Source organism: Engystomops pustulosus, chromosome 3, assembly GCF_040894005.1.
Source record: "Engystomops pustulosus chromosome 3, aEngPut4.maternal, whole genome shotgun sequence".
In the NCBI taxonomy this organism is placed as follows: Eukaryota; Metazoa; Chordata; class Amphibia; order Anura; family Leptodactylidae; genus Engystomops; species Engystomops pustulosus.
Genome location: NC_092413.1, coordinates 69,249,621 through 69,266,279, shown reverse-complemented (window position 1 = coordinate 69,266,279; position 16,659 = coordinate 69,249,621). Strand labels below are relative to the sequence as shown.

Genomic DNA, 16,659 nt, shown 5'->3' with positions numbered 1-16,659 from the left:
TAGGAGGCCTACTAAAGGCCTTTACAGCTTTCGCGGAAGACAGATCAGGCATAAAATGGTAGAAACAGGGATTGAAGGCTCTCAAGGCCCTGATCAGGCGTGACAAATAAGGCAGAGCCCACTTTTAAAGTTGTGCTGGTGCCGCTGAATGCTTCAAAAAGAGTCCCCACAGCACCAGACCCCTTCGGCTGGTGCCACACGCACCGCTTTGTCTGCGTTTGAAAACGCAAGCGCAGACAAAGCCTCGCCTACCGGGGCAGGCCGCGGCCCGATCGCATCGGCGTTTCTATAGAAACACCTGCGATTGGGAATGAGCCGCCGGTGTTTTGCGTTAATTTAATGCAAAACACCGGCGTCTTGTTCCGATCGCAGATGTTTCCAGTAGGCGAGGCTTTGTCTGCGTTTGCGATTTCAAACGCAGACAAAGCGGTGCGCGTGGCACCAGCCTTCCCAGTTATCTCCCGAGGTCAGAGGGTTGGATGGGATGTTTGTGGGCTAGAATTGCTCTGGATTTGTTGGCCCGAATAAAAGCACAGGAGATTAGGTCCTACTCGCTCTGTAGTTCAGATACGCCCCCCCTCCTCTTTCACTTTTGACAAGGCAGGGATTTGGACTAGGCTTCATCAATGTGCATAAGACACAGCTGCTGTGCCTAAGTGCACAAGGAGTTATCCAACCCCATTTACGACTTTTAATTGTGTTTTGGGATGATAACATCAGGAAGCATCCTCTTTCTTTTTTTTATAGCTAAAAAAAATATTTAGGTCACTGCTAGCATAGCTTATTTAAATTTTAAAAAGAAACAGTTTTATTTACCTTCAGGCATAAAAGCAGTAACCAGACATGTCAGCCCTGTTATGATACATGCCACTGCCCATGGGTACCTCCTTCCAATGCGATCCACTGTGATGATAATTATTAGGGCTGCAGGAAATTCAACCAAGGCAGAGATGAAAAAGTCAAAGTAAATGTTACTGCTGGTACTTCCCATGTGCATGATCAGCCCTTGGTAAATAACAGCACATGAAAACCTAAAAACATAGAAAAGCAAAGTTTATACATTACAACAATAACTAAAAGGGCTTCCTTAAAAGAGTTGACGGCCAAACCTTAGGTTAAACAATATACTTTAAAAAAACATAAAAGAATTCTTCCAGGTACAGATTTCCTTGTCAGGATGGAATAGCAGGAGGTATAACTTCTCCCAAAGAAGGGCCAAAACAGATGTTGAAACACACTGACCAAAAAGGACAGGTGTTACTTCCCATACACTGGTTTCTTTGTTTTGGACATTCTTTAGCAGCAGTCATAGTGTCCCACCATAGCCATTGTAGTGCCTCATAAGTATGCAGCACTAACAGCTCTGCAGCCAATATTCTCACAATACTCCATAGAAGCCAGAAAGGTCACACTGGGCCATCCTGTGACATCTTTGCACCCTTCAAAACCTGAGTGATTTAAGCTACCACCATTTATCATATGTACGGCTAACCCTGCACAAATACAATATTACACTCACTAATTAACCAGTTAATTTAGGTAAGGTTTTTTCGGAAATTTTAAAAACACAATAAGGCTCTTATTATTACAGGACAGTGCTTACAAACAAACCATATAAAAGCGTCACTTAACTCCTTATCGACAAGTAGCGGGAAGATAGAGAGGGCTCACGAGCGGAGAGAGACCTCTCTACTTAGAGAGTCCTCCCTATCCTCCCTCTACACGTCGGTAAGGGGTTAAGTAACCAGGTGGGTAATTTGTTGTTGATATTGGTGGCATATTCTGAAAAGCCCCGAATATCAGAGGAAATTCTTTTTGCGCATAAAAACTCTACATAAGGAATAGTTGACATAATAGGATAACAGCTTGCTTTAGACAAAATACATACAATAAAACAAAATCCCCTTTGATTTTTGCTTACCATATATACTCGAGTAAAAGCCTAGTTTTTCAGCACAAAATAAAAATGTGCTGAAAACCCAAACTCGGCTTATACTTGAGTAAAAAAATATATCAAAACTCACCTTTCCGGCTTCCTCCGCTGCTGGTTATATACTGGAGCAGGGGGCTGGCTATATACTGGGGGATATGGGCTGGCAGGCTATATACTGGGGGGGAGGTGCTGGCTATAAACTATGGGGCAGGGTCCAGCAGGCTATATAATGGGGAGGCTGTCACCAATGCATTTCCCATCCTCGGCTTTTACTCGAGTCAATAGGTTTTCCCAGGTTTTTGTAGTAAAATCAGGGGCCTCGGCTTATACTTGGGTCGGCTTATACTCGAGTATATACAGTATCTTTTCTTACAAAAAAGTGTAATAAAATGTGATAAAAAATGTATGTACTTCAGAATGGTACTAGTGTAAACCCCAGCTCTTTAGCTAAAAAAAATAAAAGTGGTATACCTCTTGTAAGATGGTTCAGGATGACAGGCTTTAGAAGAGTCTTTAGAAAAGATTTTGGGATACGCATGGTGGGAGGAAAACAAAGCTTATAATCCACAGGGTTGATGCTGTTCAGAACCTCAAATGGACCCAGGAAATGAGGACCGGGTTTGTAGCTGGGAATTTTGAGCCGGACATACCTGGAGGACAGACACACTTTATCAGCTGGAGAGAAGATCAGAGGGGTCTGCGTTTTTTTTGTCGGCCTGGGTTTTGGTTCAAACAGGCGCCCGAAGTAGGGAAAGACAAGTCTGCCCCCAGATGGACTTAAGATCCTGAACCAACTCTTCCATGGCAGGAACATCAGAAGGCCCAGAAAGAGGAAGAGGTGGGTGTGGATGTTGTCTATAGACAATGAAGAAGAGGGGGAGCCGACAGATTCAGAGTCCAAGGAATTGTAGCAAAATTTCACAACTGTTCCAAGGAAACAGGGTGGACCAATCATCCTGTCGGGCAGAGACAAAAAATGGCGGAGATAGCAGCCCAGAGTATGATTAACTCTATTCACTTGTAGATTAGACTGTGTATGGCACACAGAAGAGAAATCCAGCTTGACTTGAAGTTGGCTGCACAGGGAATGCCAGAACCGGGAAACAAACTGGACCCCTCAGTCCGAGACAATGTGTAGGGGGAAGCCGGAAGATATGGAGGAAGGCAGGCTGGCAAGACGGGGGGCTGACAGTAGGCCAGGCAGAGGAATGAAGCGTGACCACCCAGATGAGGGTATTACCGGAGGCTTGCAGAAGATCTGTAACAAAGTCCATGGCTATGTGAGTCCACGTCAACTGGGAATCGATAATGTTGGCTTGACACCTGACGACTTGTTACGGGCACAGGAATTTGAGGAACTCACAAAGTCTCGTACATCTTTGACCGGACCTGGCCACCAGTAGAAACAAGATATGAGAGCAACAGATCTCATACAGGATGAGGTGCCACCAAACAGAGTGACTGGCATTCCGGTCCCCATTGAGGAACCTCCCTCCTCTGCCAATTGAGTACAGGTGCGTACCACTGCAACCTGAGAAGACCCAGAAGGACGGAAGACATGGATGGGGGTAGCACATAAAATGAAGTCTCTCTTTGTGCAATGTGCCAACTTGCAGAAATAGAGGCTTGGTGCGATACCGGACCGGATCGCAGAGGATCTGCCCGCTGATGGAGGAGATGACCAGCGGCTTCTCAAGACATACCGCAGGAAGATGATGCTAAAAGACCAGCACAACATCCACAAAAATTCCTGCAGGGCCAGAATCCAGGAAGGCAGAATCTAGGAACTGGCCACTTCCTGAGATGAGTAGGACTGGAATATTCAGCAAAATCAAAGCTTTATTCTCACCTAGGGCGCCTCTCCCAGAAACCCTAGGTACATGTGTTTCTAGAACACGGTTGATAGAGTAGAGAGGTCCCAAGAAAATGCTCCTGGCTTGCACATTAGAGATACAAATTCTCCTGTCGATGTCTGGAGCATCCTTGTGGAGACGCTTTATCCACCTCTGGAGCAAGGAGGACATCTGTGGTGGTCTTTGAAAGACTGGTGCAAAGCAGAGCAGTCGATGGGTCCTTGTTTGTGTTAGTTCTAGATGCTGCTCTTCCTGGCATTTTGAGAACCGGATGTCAATCCAGGTGACCAAGGAGATGAGACCACTCAGAGAGGAAGATAGGTTACATGCAGACAAGGTGTCTTTAATGTCCAGAGAGTTATTTTTTTTTAAGGTGGCGACCAAGGCCTTTCAAGCATGCTCAGAAGCTAAATTGCGGAACTGGACCGCATAGTCACCACCAGACAAGTCCCTTTGGCGCAAGTTCAGCAGGGTGGTTTCAGCAGATGATGCCCAAAGACAGACCGGAATTCATTGAGGATAGTGGTGATATTAGCCATGACCAGGTTATTCCTTTCCCAGAGAGGGGTGGCCTATGCCAGGGCTTTCATGGAGAGAAGACTGATCATGAAACCCACCTTAGCTAGTTCTAAGGCGAAATGTGAAGGCATTAAATCGATATGCAAAGAGCACTTGGTAATGAAGCCTCTGCATAAATTGGCGTCTTTGTCATACTTGGTTGGTATGGAAAGTCACAGACTGGGTTCAGCAGTAGACAGTGTAGCAGGAGGTACCGCAGGTACTGGACGGTGGTGCAGAGTACCCAACAGTTGCTGCAAGATGGTGGTGACCGGATCAAGTTGTTGGCCCTGTGCGGCAATCTGCTGGGATTGCTGGAGTCTATGGCCTGTTCCACACTTGCGAGTGTGATGCTATTCCTGGAACATTCTCAAGAAAGATCCATACATCTCAGAACTACTCCCGCCCAAACCACACCTCACTTTTAGAAGGGCCCCCACCCTCAAGAACAATAAGCCACAATCTTCCCTCTTCCCAGAACTCAAGGGATGCTATAAATGTTCCAAAGAAAGATGCAAAACTTGAAATAACATGTGCAACAAATCAAAAGAATTCAGGGCGAATTCTACAGGCGAAATTTTCAAAATACACTTGTTCATAAACTGCAGCTCAGATTATGTAATTTACGTGCTTGAATGCCCATGTTCCATACAATATGTAGGCCGCACAACCTAGAGTGTAAGAGAACGCATGAACACACAACGCAGTAAGATCAATTCCGACTTCCCCCTACATAGCGTGTCTCGCCACTTTGCAGCTTACCACAACAAAGACCCATCTCTAATAAAATTAATTCCCATAGAACAGATTCCCATTTCGCATCCAGACAGATTTAATCAACTAGTTTGCAGAGAAAACTTCTAGATATTTAACTGGTTCATGACCGCCCGCCGTGTATTCACGGCGGCGGTCGTGTCCCGCTGCATGGAGAGGGCTCATGGACTGAGCTCTCTCCTTAGCCGGTGAGTCTTTGCTGCATATTGCAGCAAAGGCTTACCGGTAACACCCGCGATCCGTGCTAGCAAAGCTGCCGGCAGCCTCAAAAAGATGGTGGCGCATGGGCGCCGCCATCTTTCCTAGGATCGTCGCTCCCCTTGATGTCATCAGGGAGCGGCGATCCATCTCCATAGTAGCCTCAAATCTTCCAAAGACCCAAGGCTATTTCGTTTTAACCCCTTCATTACAATGTGCTGATAGCACATTGTAATGAATGAGGAGGAAAATCCCCCTATACTGCCATACTGTAGTATGGCAGTATATGATAGGATCGATCAGACAACATAGAGTTAAAGTACTCTAGAGAGTCTGAAAAATAGTAAAAAGAAAAATAAAAAAAAGTTTAAAAAAAATTATAATAAAAAAACCTAAAAATTCAAATCACCCCCTTTACCTAGAACTGACATATATATAAATAAACAGTAAAAATCATAAACACATTAGGTATCGACACGTCCGAAAATGCCCGATCAATCAAAATATATTAACGGTTTTTCAATTTGTTTAACCCCGTAACCGAAAATAGCGCCCAAAGTCGAAAATGGCACTTTTTTGCCATTTTGAAAAATATAAAAAAAATCTATAAAAAGTGATCAAAAGGTCGTACAGTCCTAAAAATATCATTGAAAATATTATCAAATTTTGCAAAAAATGACACCACCCACAGCTCCATACACAAAAGTATAAAAAAAAGTTATTAGCGCCAAAAGATGGCAAAATAAAAAAAATATTTTTGTACAGAAGGTTTTAATTTTTGTAAATGTATGAAAACATTATAAAACCTATACAAATTTGGTATCCCCGTAATCGTACCAACCCAAAGAATAAAGTAGACATGTCATTTGGGGCGCTCAGTGAAAGCCGTAATATCCAAGCTCACAAGAAAATGGTGCAAATGTGTTTTTTCACCATTTTCACTGCATTTGGAATTTTTTTCCCGCTTCCGAGTACGTGGCATGGAATATTTAATACCATCACTATGAAGTGCAATTTGTTACACAGAAAACAAGCCATCACACAGCTCTCTACGTGTAAAAATAAAAAAGTTATAGATTTTTGAAGGTGGGGAGTGAAAAATGGACATGAAAAAACAGGAAAGGGCCCGGTCCTTAAAGGGAACCTACCACCACAAATCTACCTATAAAGGTAGATCGGGTGGTAGGTGGATCAATGGGACGTGAGGATAGACCTTTTGAGGGCTAATCCTCACGTCCCCGCGCTTTTTTTGGAACTTATTTTATGCCCTCGTCCGATGATCCTGCAGTCTGCGCATGCGCAGAACAGCAGGCCCGCGCCTGTGCAGCCCCGGCTTCGGAGCAGTGACCTCGCAGGCGCGGGCCTGCTGTTCTGCGCATGCGCAGACTGCAGGATCGTCGGACGAGGGCGCGCAGCTACGAGCAGCTGCACGCCGAAGATGGTGAGTAGGAGGAAAAAATAGGCTACCGGGGCGTGGAGTAGCCGCCTCGTGTAACCTCAGAAGCGGCTACTCCACGCCCCAGTAGCCGCATAATAAAATTAGCTTAAAACTTTGATAAAAGTTCCAAAAAAAGTGCGGGGACGTGAGGATTAGCCCTTAAAAGGGCTATCCTCACGTCCCATTGATCCACCTACCACCCGATCTACCTATATAGGTAGATTTGTGGTGGTAGGTTCCCTTTAACTGGTTAAACTTAATACTCTCACTCCAAATGGCCTAAATGAACTTATTGAACGGACTTAAAGATTCCACCAACCATCAAACACACTTCTTCAACCTACCAACCCCCACTGAATCCCCTAAGCTATAGACTTTCAGCATATGTCCTCTTCAGACAAGTTAATACCTTGTAATCATTCTCATCATGGTATGGACTATTATTATTATTATTCATTATTATTTCCCAATAGAACTACTGAATTTTACCAACTATATGCACTACTACTGTATTTGTACTGTATTTGATCTAATATCACTGTAACTGCCATAGCAAGCGAGAGCACCAACCCTATCACACATCTTACTCACCATCATATCCCCACTCACTACCATAGCCCTTCCAATAAATACCCTTTTACCTTACTAATCCACCCTCCCACTCCATATTCCCCTCCACCAGGGGCGTCGCTAGGTCAAAAGATCCGTGCTCGTGCCCCGGATCTTTTGGCTGGAGCCCCGGATCTCCCCTGCGCATCCTCCTCTCTCTCATCACGATCTCCACAGATCGTGATGAGAAGGAGTGCAGTCACTGTTTTCCCCAGCAGAGGCTGCAGCCACTGGAGGAATAATACTCTGAAGGACCTGTGATGATGTCATGGTCACATGACCTGCCGGGGAAACACACAGTGAACACATAGACCTGCATCATTGAGGTAAGTGGAGCTGGGACATTACCTACAGGGGGGGTTGTGTTGGGGCACATTAGCTACTGTGGGGGCTGTGTGGGAGACATTACTTACTGGGGGGGCTGTGTGAAGACATTACTTACTGGGGGGGGGGCAGTGTGGGGGACATTACCTACTGTGGGTCCTGTGTGGGAGACATTACTTACTGGGGGGGGGGGGAGGGCTGTGTGTGGGCACATTACTTACTGGGGGGGGGGGGCTGTGTGGGGGCACATTACCTACTGGGGGGGCTGTGTGGGGGCACATTAGCTACTGGGGGGGGCTGTGTGGGGGACATTACCTACTGAGGGTAGCTGTGTGGGGGCACATTACCTACTGAGGGTAGCTGTGTGGGGGCACATTACCTACTGAGGGTAGCTGTGTGGGGGCACATTACCTACTGAGGGTAGCTGTGTGGGGGCACATTACCTACTGAGGGTAGCTGTGTGGGGGTACATTACCTACTGAGGGTAGCTGTGTGGGGGCACATTACCTACTGGGGGTAGCTGTGTGGGGGCACATTACCTACTGGGGGTAGCTGTGGGGGACATTACTGGGAGGCTGTGGGGAACAATACCAGGGGTTTGTATGGGGGACATTTTGGGGGTGATTGTATTTCGGACATTACTGGTGGTAGATGTATGGGGGTCATTGCTTTGTGGCTGTGTGGGGCACGTTACTGGGGTTATCTGTGTGGGGCACGTTACTGGGGTTATCTGTGTGGGGCACGTTACTGGGGTTATCTGTGTGGGGCACGTTACTGGGGTTATCTGTGTGGGGCACGTTACTGGGGTTATCTGTGTGGGGCACGTTACTGGGGTTATCTGTGTGGGGCACGTTACTGGGGTTATCTGTGTGGGGCACGTTACTGGGGTTATCTGTGTGGGGCACGTTACTGGGGTTATCTGTGTGGGGCACGTTACTGGGGTTATCTGTGTGGGGCACGTTACTGGGGGGCTGTGTGTAGCACGTTACTGGGGGTATCTGTGTGGGGCATGTTACTGGGGGGCTGTGTGGGGGACATTTCTTGGGGCGTGTTCACACGTGGCACTAGAACAGGCCTCAGTTTGATCTCATTTGCGTTTGTAGTGAGACCAGTGTGATGTGTAACAAGCTCCTGGTGTTTAAATGCAAGCCTTACAGTATTTGGGGGAGATTGTTGGGGGCAGCAGCAGGATAACACTGTCCAAGATGTAGGGACAATGGGGAACATAAAATGTGGTGATGTCTAATGGAGAAGATGGAGGACGCGTCACCTGCAGTCACTGGAGGGAAAAAGTAGGGGTTTCTCCTGTGGTTTCTGTAGCTGTATACACTGTCAGGTTGTTATTGGCACAAGCACATGTGAGGGGGTTATGTACAGGGGGTCATTACTAAAAGTCTGATACACATGCATTGGGGCCCGTGCCCCGGATCTTTTTCCACCCTAGCAACGCCCCTGCCCTCCACAGGGACATTTCGTTTTTACCAGCCCTTATTAAGCCTCTGTGGGGAGGTTAATCATTCACTACTCATAAATTAATCAAATTATTATTCATAAATTAATTATTTATTTATTACATATCATTTACCTATCATTCACACATGCCCACTTGCCCATTCATTATCTCGTGCTCATCATCCCATCCTATTATAGATTTCAGTTACATGCCCCCCTCCATTACATGTCACATCCCCCCAAGTGCCCCTAACAATACATACAAGCTCTGTTTACAAAAATGTTTTTCTCACACAGCAAGTTATCGTCTTAACACTACCCTGACAGCACCAAGCATCTCATCATTAAAGGGGTATTCTCATCTGGGCATTCACATTCAATTTCACTAATCTTCCATATATAAACATTTCTTCAATTGGATGTTATTAAAAAAAATGTTCCTGTGTGAAGATAATTTCCTATAAACATAGCCATGTTGTCCCTTAGAAACGAGATGGCTTCCGCGGTTACGACCACGTCACACTCTGGCAGCGGTGGCCAGACATGCGCTATAGAGTCCTGCCAGACCACCAGGATTCAGCAATCATTACTACAGTACGGGTGTAGGACCTGCAGTAACTCCCGGACATTTCATATACAAAAACTTTTTGTTTATCTGTGCAATCTCTCAGGCTGAGGTGGCCGTATCCGGGGAAGCTATCTAGTTTCTAAGGGATAAAATGACTACATTTATGAGAAATTATCTTCACACAGGAACATTTTTTTTTTAATAACATCTAATTGAAGAAATGTTTATAAATGGCAGATTTATCAAACTGAAATGTAAATGCCCAGACGAGAATACCCCTTTAACTCAACCCCGCGATACTGCTCCCACTGCACCTGCGCGTTATTACTTCTATCCATGATTCCGTCTAAGTCCTACTGTGCATGCGCCCAGTTTCATTTTCCTCTCGGCGTACATAACTTTTACTGCGCATGCGGCGAGTTTCGATTATCCTCCCGGCGCACATATATAGCTTCCCCGCTCACACAACGCGCAACACGCCAGGCAGCAGCGGACTACAGATCAAGTAAGTCTCTCACTACCCATCACCGAGATTATATTTCCAACACTTTCCTACTCTCATTTATGTTTATCTCCACGTTAGCCAATCTCTCTGTTGGTCAAGAGGCACAACAAATAAGACACCTCCATATTCCTGCAGCCCAGGTAATGTGCATTTCTCCTTACTCTGTCCACCACATTTCAAATGTGAATTTATTCTAATAAGTGCCTATTCTGTCATCACCCCACTGTCTCCTACCTTATTAGCCTAGAATACATGCCCCCACTACCCAGATTTGCCTTTTACAGGTGCCCCCATCCCACTTCCCCAATCTTACTCTCCAAACCATCTTGATGTACTTGCTTGCAATGACCCTTTTTACAGGCCTAATCCTAATATTTTTAACCCGATTAACTTCTTTTAACCAACTATCTAACCTATTTATTTCCATATATACTCAATGAGTTTATACATTTATTTATTTATGTATTTATTTTATCTACTTACTACTTTTTACCAACTGTGCAACTGTCCATTTTATATGTCCTCAGCTACATTTGTACATATTTTATTATTATTTTGCTCAGCATCCCTCACGGACCAGATGAAGGGGTGGACCACCCCCGAAATGCGTAGTCCATTTTACTATGTGAATAAAACATGTTGGATCATTCGCTATTTGGGAAGCGCATCTAATACCTACCCGGTTGTTTTTCTACTATACCTCCACAATCTCATCATCCGGCACTACCGAGTACCGGAATCCTGGCAGACGCTGCACACCCTACTCATGACATTCCTGATAACTGCTTAAAACGCACAAGACACAAGGTGTCTCAAGGTGAGCAGATATCATAATCACTATTTAACACCTAAAAGTGACATATTGCACTAGGGGTGCCACCTGTGTTTCCTTTCTATTTTTCAAGACTATGCATGGACGGAGTGAACCGTCCATCTTAGCCACAAAGAACCCAGCACTGGAAGGGAAGAGGATTTGCGTATGAACCACTTCTGCAGATTCTCTTTCACATAGTGTCAAGCTCCAAGGGCAGTGGACCCACTGGACCACCGCCGACAATGACGCAAGCCAACACCTGGGATTGGAATCTAAGTGGCACCCGATTTTCACCAGAGCCCGCCACAAAGTGGGTTGGACTAGCGGCGGTGTGGTACCAACAGGTCATTACACCGGTAAGACACAGACGGAAAATCCAAACACAGGCACAAGACAGGGACACAAGGTTTCTCAGCGGCATAAGCACGAAGATACGGCAGGGAGTTCTTGGAGAGGCCAGCTTTAACTATTTCCTGGTATGGCCAGCACCAATCAGTGGTGCGCTGGCCCTTTAAATCTTCACGAGCCAGCAAGCGCTCACCCTAGGAGACGGGAATGCACGTACACAGCCACAGAAGCCGGAAGAGGAACGAGGACAGGTGAATAGCGTTACAGGTCGCGGGAGCATCCCTGGAAGTCCCATCCTCTTCTTCTTCTTGGGTGGAGGAATCTCTGCAGAACATCATGGTCCACAATATAGCCCTTGGGCTCCGAAGATCTCTCCTCAGGCCCGAACCCCTTCCAGTCTCGCAAGAACCGATTACCTCTCACCATTTATGTCTTGATTACCTCGAAGGAGGAACTTTCCGGGAGAAGTGGTTCAGGATGACTGGCTTAGATATGTGGAAGGAGTTTGGGATGTGCATGGTGGGAGGAAGGCGCTGCTTGTAGGCCACAGGATTGATGCGGCAGAATACCTCGAAAGGACCCAGGAATCGTGGACCAAGAGGAGGGCGTGGATGCAATCCATAGTTAATAAAAAAAATTGAGCAGGGCCAGCAGACACTGAATCCAGAGATTTATAAAAAAAAAACTCTGCCTATGGCAACAGGGTGGACCTGTCGTTTTGACGGGCAGAAACAAAATGACAGCGATAGAAACCCATAGTCTAGATAACTCTTTCTCTATTTCATTTCATTGGACTGAGGATGGTATGCAGAGGAGAAATCTAGTTTTACTTGCAGTTGACTGCAGAGAGAACACTAGAAGCGGGAAACAAACTGGACCCCCATGTGCTCTGGAAGACCATATAGAGGGAAGATGTGTGAAGAACAGGCTGGCAAGGCGAGGGGCAGAGGGCAGACCAGGCAGAGGCACAAAATGGGATATCTTGGAGAACCAGTCAATTACCGCACAGAAGACGGTATTCCCAGAGGAAGATGGAAGATCCATGGTGAAATCTATGGGTTTTTCTTCTGCATCTACGTCATTTAGATACCTGCACGAATGTGGAGGTATAACCAATGGGCAGTACCTTAAGTTAAATGAAGACAGGATGAATACAATAGGGTCATCACGTTCTCCAGGTATTCTTCTGTGCGATGTATTCGTCGGTCCCGATAGTCCACTTGCGGCGTGCGGCTGTGCAGTTCCCTTTTTTTTCCGGCTCGGAAACTGAGTCACAGCTCTTTTCGTTCCGCCTTAGGCATCCAATGTCAATCAGCTGCCTCTAAAGCCAGTAGGATCTTGTCATTTATCAAAAGTGGTATGGACTCTTGTGATAGGGATATATCCCTATATATTACCACTGTGCAAGGCATTGGTTTGGCCTCACCTGGAATATTCTTTCCAGTGCAGGGCCCCGGTCCATAAAAAGGATGTCCTGGAGAGGGTTCAATGTAGAGCCACAAAAATGATAAGGGGTATGGAGGGTCTTAGTTATGAGGAAAGATTAAAACAACTAGATTTATTTAGTCTGAAAAAGAGACAACTTCGAGGGGACATGATTAATTTGTATAAATATATAAATGGTCCATATGGTGGTAAGTTGTTTCAGATCAAATCAAAAGACAAGGGGCACTGTCTCCATCTGGAGAAATCAAGGTTTTATAACCACAGGGCTTTTTTACTATGAGAACTGTCAATCTGTGGAATAGCCTGCCTCAGGCGCTGATCACAGCAGAGAGCTTCAAGAAGGGTCTAGATGCCTTTTTACACCTAAATAACATTGATGGTTAGGTTATATAGAATTGTTTCCCCTAAATTCCCTCATCATGCAATCCCTTCCCTTCCTCGGTTGAACTTGATGGACAAGTGTCTTTTTTCAACCGTATAAACTATGAAACTGAACCCATCGGTCTGAAATGATGTGCTGAGGAGGTCCATGAAGCCAGATCGGTGACAGAGCGTTGCACCCCAGGGTGCCAAGCCACAGGTGAGCAATATCCCCAAATCAGTATCCTCTTCTGAAGAGCAGGTCAGACGTAGGTCTTGCCAAGAGAAAGTTGCTGAAGATTCACTGGAGCTGCAACAACCAGTTGCTAAGGAAGAATATGTCGAGGAGCTGGTTCTTCCCCAACAATATCAGAGGTAAGAGAAAGGGCATCAGCCTTGACATTCTTTTCTGCCGGACGGAAGTGGATCAATAAATTGGAATGGGAAAAGAAGAATACCAGCAGGCTTGTCGTGGATTGAGCTTCTGAGCAGTCTGGAGATAAAGGAGGTTCTTGTGGTCAGTATATTTTCAGACTGGATAGTGAGCTCCCTCCAGAAGACAGCACCTCTCCCCTAAGGCCAGTTTTATGGCCAGTAGTTCTTGGTCTCCTAAGTAGTAATTTTTAAAGAGGACCTATCACCCCTGAAAAATACCCCCACCAAATATGTTGCCCCTAATCCTTTCCCCAGCCCCTTTTATATTTACTAAAATTTTATTACAATGTGTGTGTTCTAACATAGTTTTATGTTCTTTAAGTCTTAGAAAATAACCCACAGGAGACTTCAGCTCTTGGGCCCTTTCTAGATGAGCACGGTTCGCGCTCCCATTGAGGAGGCTTCAACCTCCAGCTGGAACGTCTTCTCTGTATCAGGCGGTGTGAGAACCGGAGAAGAGGCAAAGGAAGACTACAGCTTAGAGAAAGCTTCTTCAACCCCCCAAATCCAGAGTTGGCGTTCTTCTTGGTCAGGGCCACAATAGGAGATACATGGGAGGAGAAGTGTGGTATAAACTGCCTGTAGTAATTAGTGATGCCCAGGAATCTGCTATAGCACAAAGTCCTACTTGGCGAGACCAGTCGAGTACCGCAGACAACTTAGTGGGCCTTGTCAGAGATGATGTACCCGAGGAATAGAAGGCTCTTCTGATGAAACTGGCACTTTGAGTCTAACATAAAGGCGATTAGCCCATTTAAGTCTGAGGACTTGCCATACGTGGAACCGATGGGACTCAAGATCCGGAGAGAACACTGGGATCTCATCGAGACAGACCACAACACAAGTATAAAGAAAGTCTCTGAAAATGTTGTTGACTAACTCCTAGAATACTTTTGGAGCGTTACAGAGTCCGTAACGTCATGACAAGATACTCGAAGTGTCCATCAAGAGTATTGAAGGCGGTCTTCCACTCATCGCCTCATCGCAGATAAGGTTATATGTCCCCCGTAGGTCTAGTTTGGCAAGGACCTTGGCTCCACATAGGTGGTCAAAAAAGTCTGTGATCATTGGCGATGGGCAGCGGTTCTTCACAGTAATTTTGTTATGCATGGATGGAGTAACCCATCCTTTTAAGCCACAAAGAAGAACCCTGCACCTGCAGGAGAAGAGGATATGTGTATAAACCCCCTCTGCAGGTTCTCCTTCACTAAAGCTGACATGGACACAGTTTCAGGCACTGAAAGTGGATACATGCGACGCCATGGAGGGGACAAAACCGTCCACAGGTCTATGGGGACAGTGTGGAGGCAGAGTCTCCACTTGCTTCGCTGAGAAAACATCGGTAAAGTCCATATATGGGCTGGGGAGGCCCCACCAGAGGCTTGGAGGACAACGGAGAAGATATGGTGGACACATGACAAGGCACCACAAAACGGCGTGACTGGCATTCCGCTCCCCAGGGGAGAGCTTCACCGTTACACCACTTGATCTTAGGAGCATGTCTCTGCAACCACAGGGGGCCCAGTAGAACAGAAGACAGGACAGTCTCTTCTTATGCAAGGCCCCAACCTGCGAGCATACGGACTCTGTGCGATACTGGACCAAGTCAATTGAGGTATAAGCGGAAGAACGAATGTGGTGCTGCGAATGGGTGCGCTTGTAACCAAGAGTAAATTACCAAAGCACAGTTTGGTATAAAACTGATTTGGATTTAGTGTAAACGATTAAAATTGTTTTGAATCATTGGTAACGCGTTTCGGGATAACCCTTCATCAGACCAATACTATAAAACATGATAACAAAAGACAAAAAAATAAAATAAATAAAATAAAAATGTATATACATAAAAAGCAATTCAATGATAAAAATAAATATTAATAAGTGCATTTGGGTGAATCCAAAACTATGTCAAGTACGTACAGAGGTAAAGAGCATAAGTATTTTACATGGAAGTTGATACAGCATGATTTTATGAAATAAATAACTAGACAAAATGCAGCAGTACACTTAAAAGTGATACATAGGTGAATACATGTGTACACAAATGTGCAGCTAGTAGAACATAAATAAATAGGATAAATAGGTGGGTGGATTTTAATTCATATAAATAAATAAATGACCCTAACCAGGGAAAGACACTGGGTGGTGGGGAATATATATGATTAAGCTTATATGTAGGAAATGGGGCCAGGGATTAGGTTACTTACATGTTAAAGCCAGGTGGATGATGATCGGTGGCTGTAGAACACGCGCGCACTGCAGCGCTGACTGAATATAAAAACAGTGCGGACGCTGGCGCCTGCGCAGTGGAGGTATGTGAGCGCGCTTGATCTCGGAGAGTGAATGAAGGTGGCACATGCGCAGCGGGGTGTTATGGTGTATGCGAGCGCGCATGCGCGCTTGATCTCGGAGAATGAATGAAGGTGGCGCATGCTCAGTGGGGTGTTATTCGGATTTCTCGGCCCTGGGGAAAAAAGAGAGAAGGGAAGGAAGCGCAGCACGACCGGAGCCATTCGGGGACGGTGATACAGATGACCAGTATCTACTCGTAGGAGTAGAGGAAGTGACTCTAGAAATAACAGTACACTAACAATAATATTAAAGGGGTGGATAAATGTATAGGCAGTGCGAGGAGGTATACACTAGATAGGAGCATGTCTCTGCAACCACAGGAGGCCCAGTAGAACAGAAGACAGGACAGTCTCTTCTTATGCAAGGCCCCAACCTGCGAGCATACGGACTCTGTGCGATACTGGACCAAGTCAATTGAGGTATAAGCGGAAGAACGAATGTGGTGCTGTGAATGGGTGCGCTTGTAACCAAGAGTAAATTACCAAAGCACAGTTTGGTATAAAACTGATTTGGATTTATTGTAAACGATTAAAATTGTTTTGACACTGGCGCCTGCGCAGTGGAGGTATGCAAGCGCGCTTGATCTCGGAGAGTGAATGAAGGTGGCGCATGCGCAGTGGGGTGTTATGGTGTATGCGAGCGCGCATGCGCGCTTGATCTCGGAGAATGAATGAAGGTGGCGCATGCTCAGT

General features: G+C 45.7%; 1 protein-coding gene across 2 annotated transcripts in view; it reads right to left on the bottom strand.

Moving 5' to 3' along the window:
- SLC22A2 (solute carrier family 22 member 2) overlaps positions 1-16,659 on the bottom strand; it is a 524,556-nt gene that overhangs the window by 279,822 nt on the left and 228,075 nt on the right. For both annotated transcript variants that reach the window (XM_072140991.1, XM_072140993.1), the window contains one exon: positions 817-1,031. In XM_072140991.1, the coding sequence (XP_071997092.1) occupies positions 817-1,031 (215 nt within the window). The remainder of the gene's footprint in view (positions 1-816; positions 1,032-16,659) is intronic.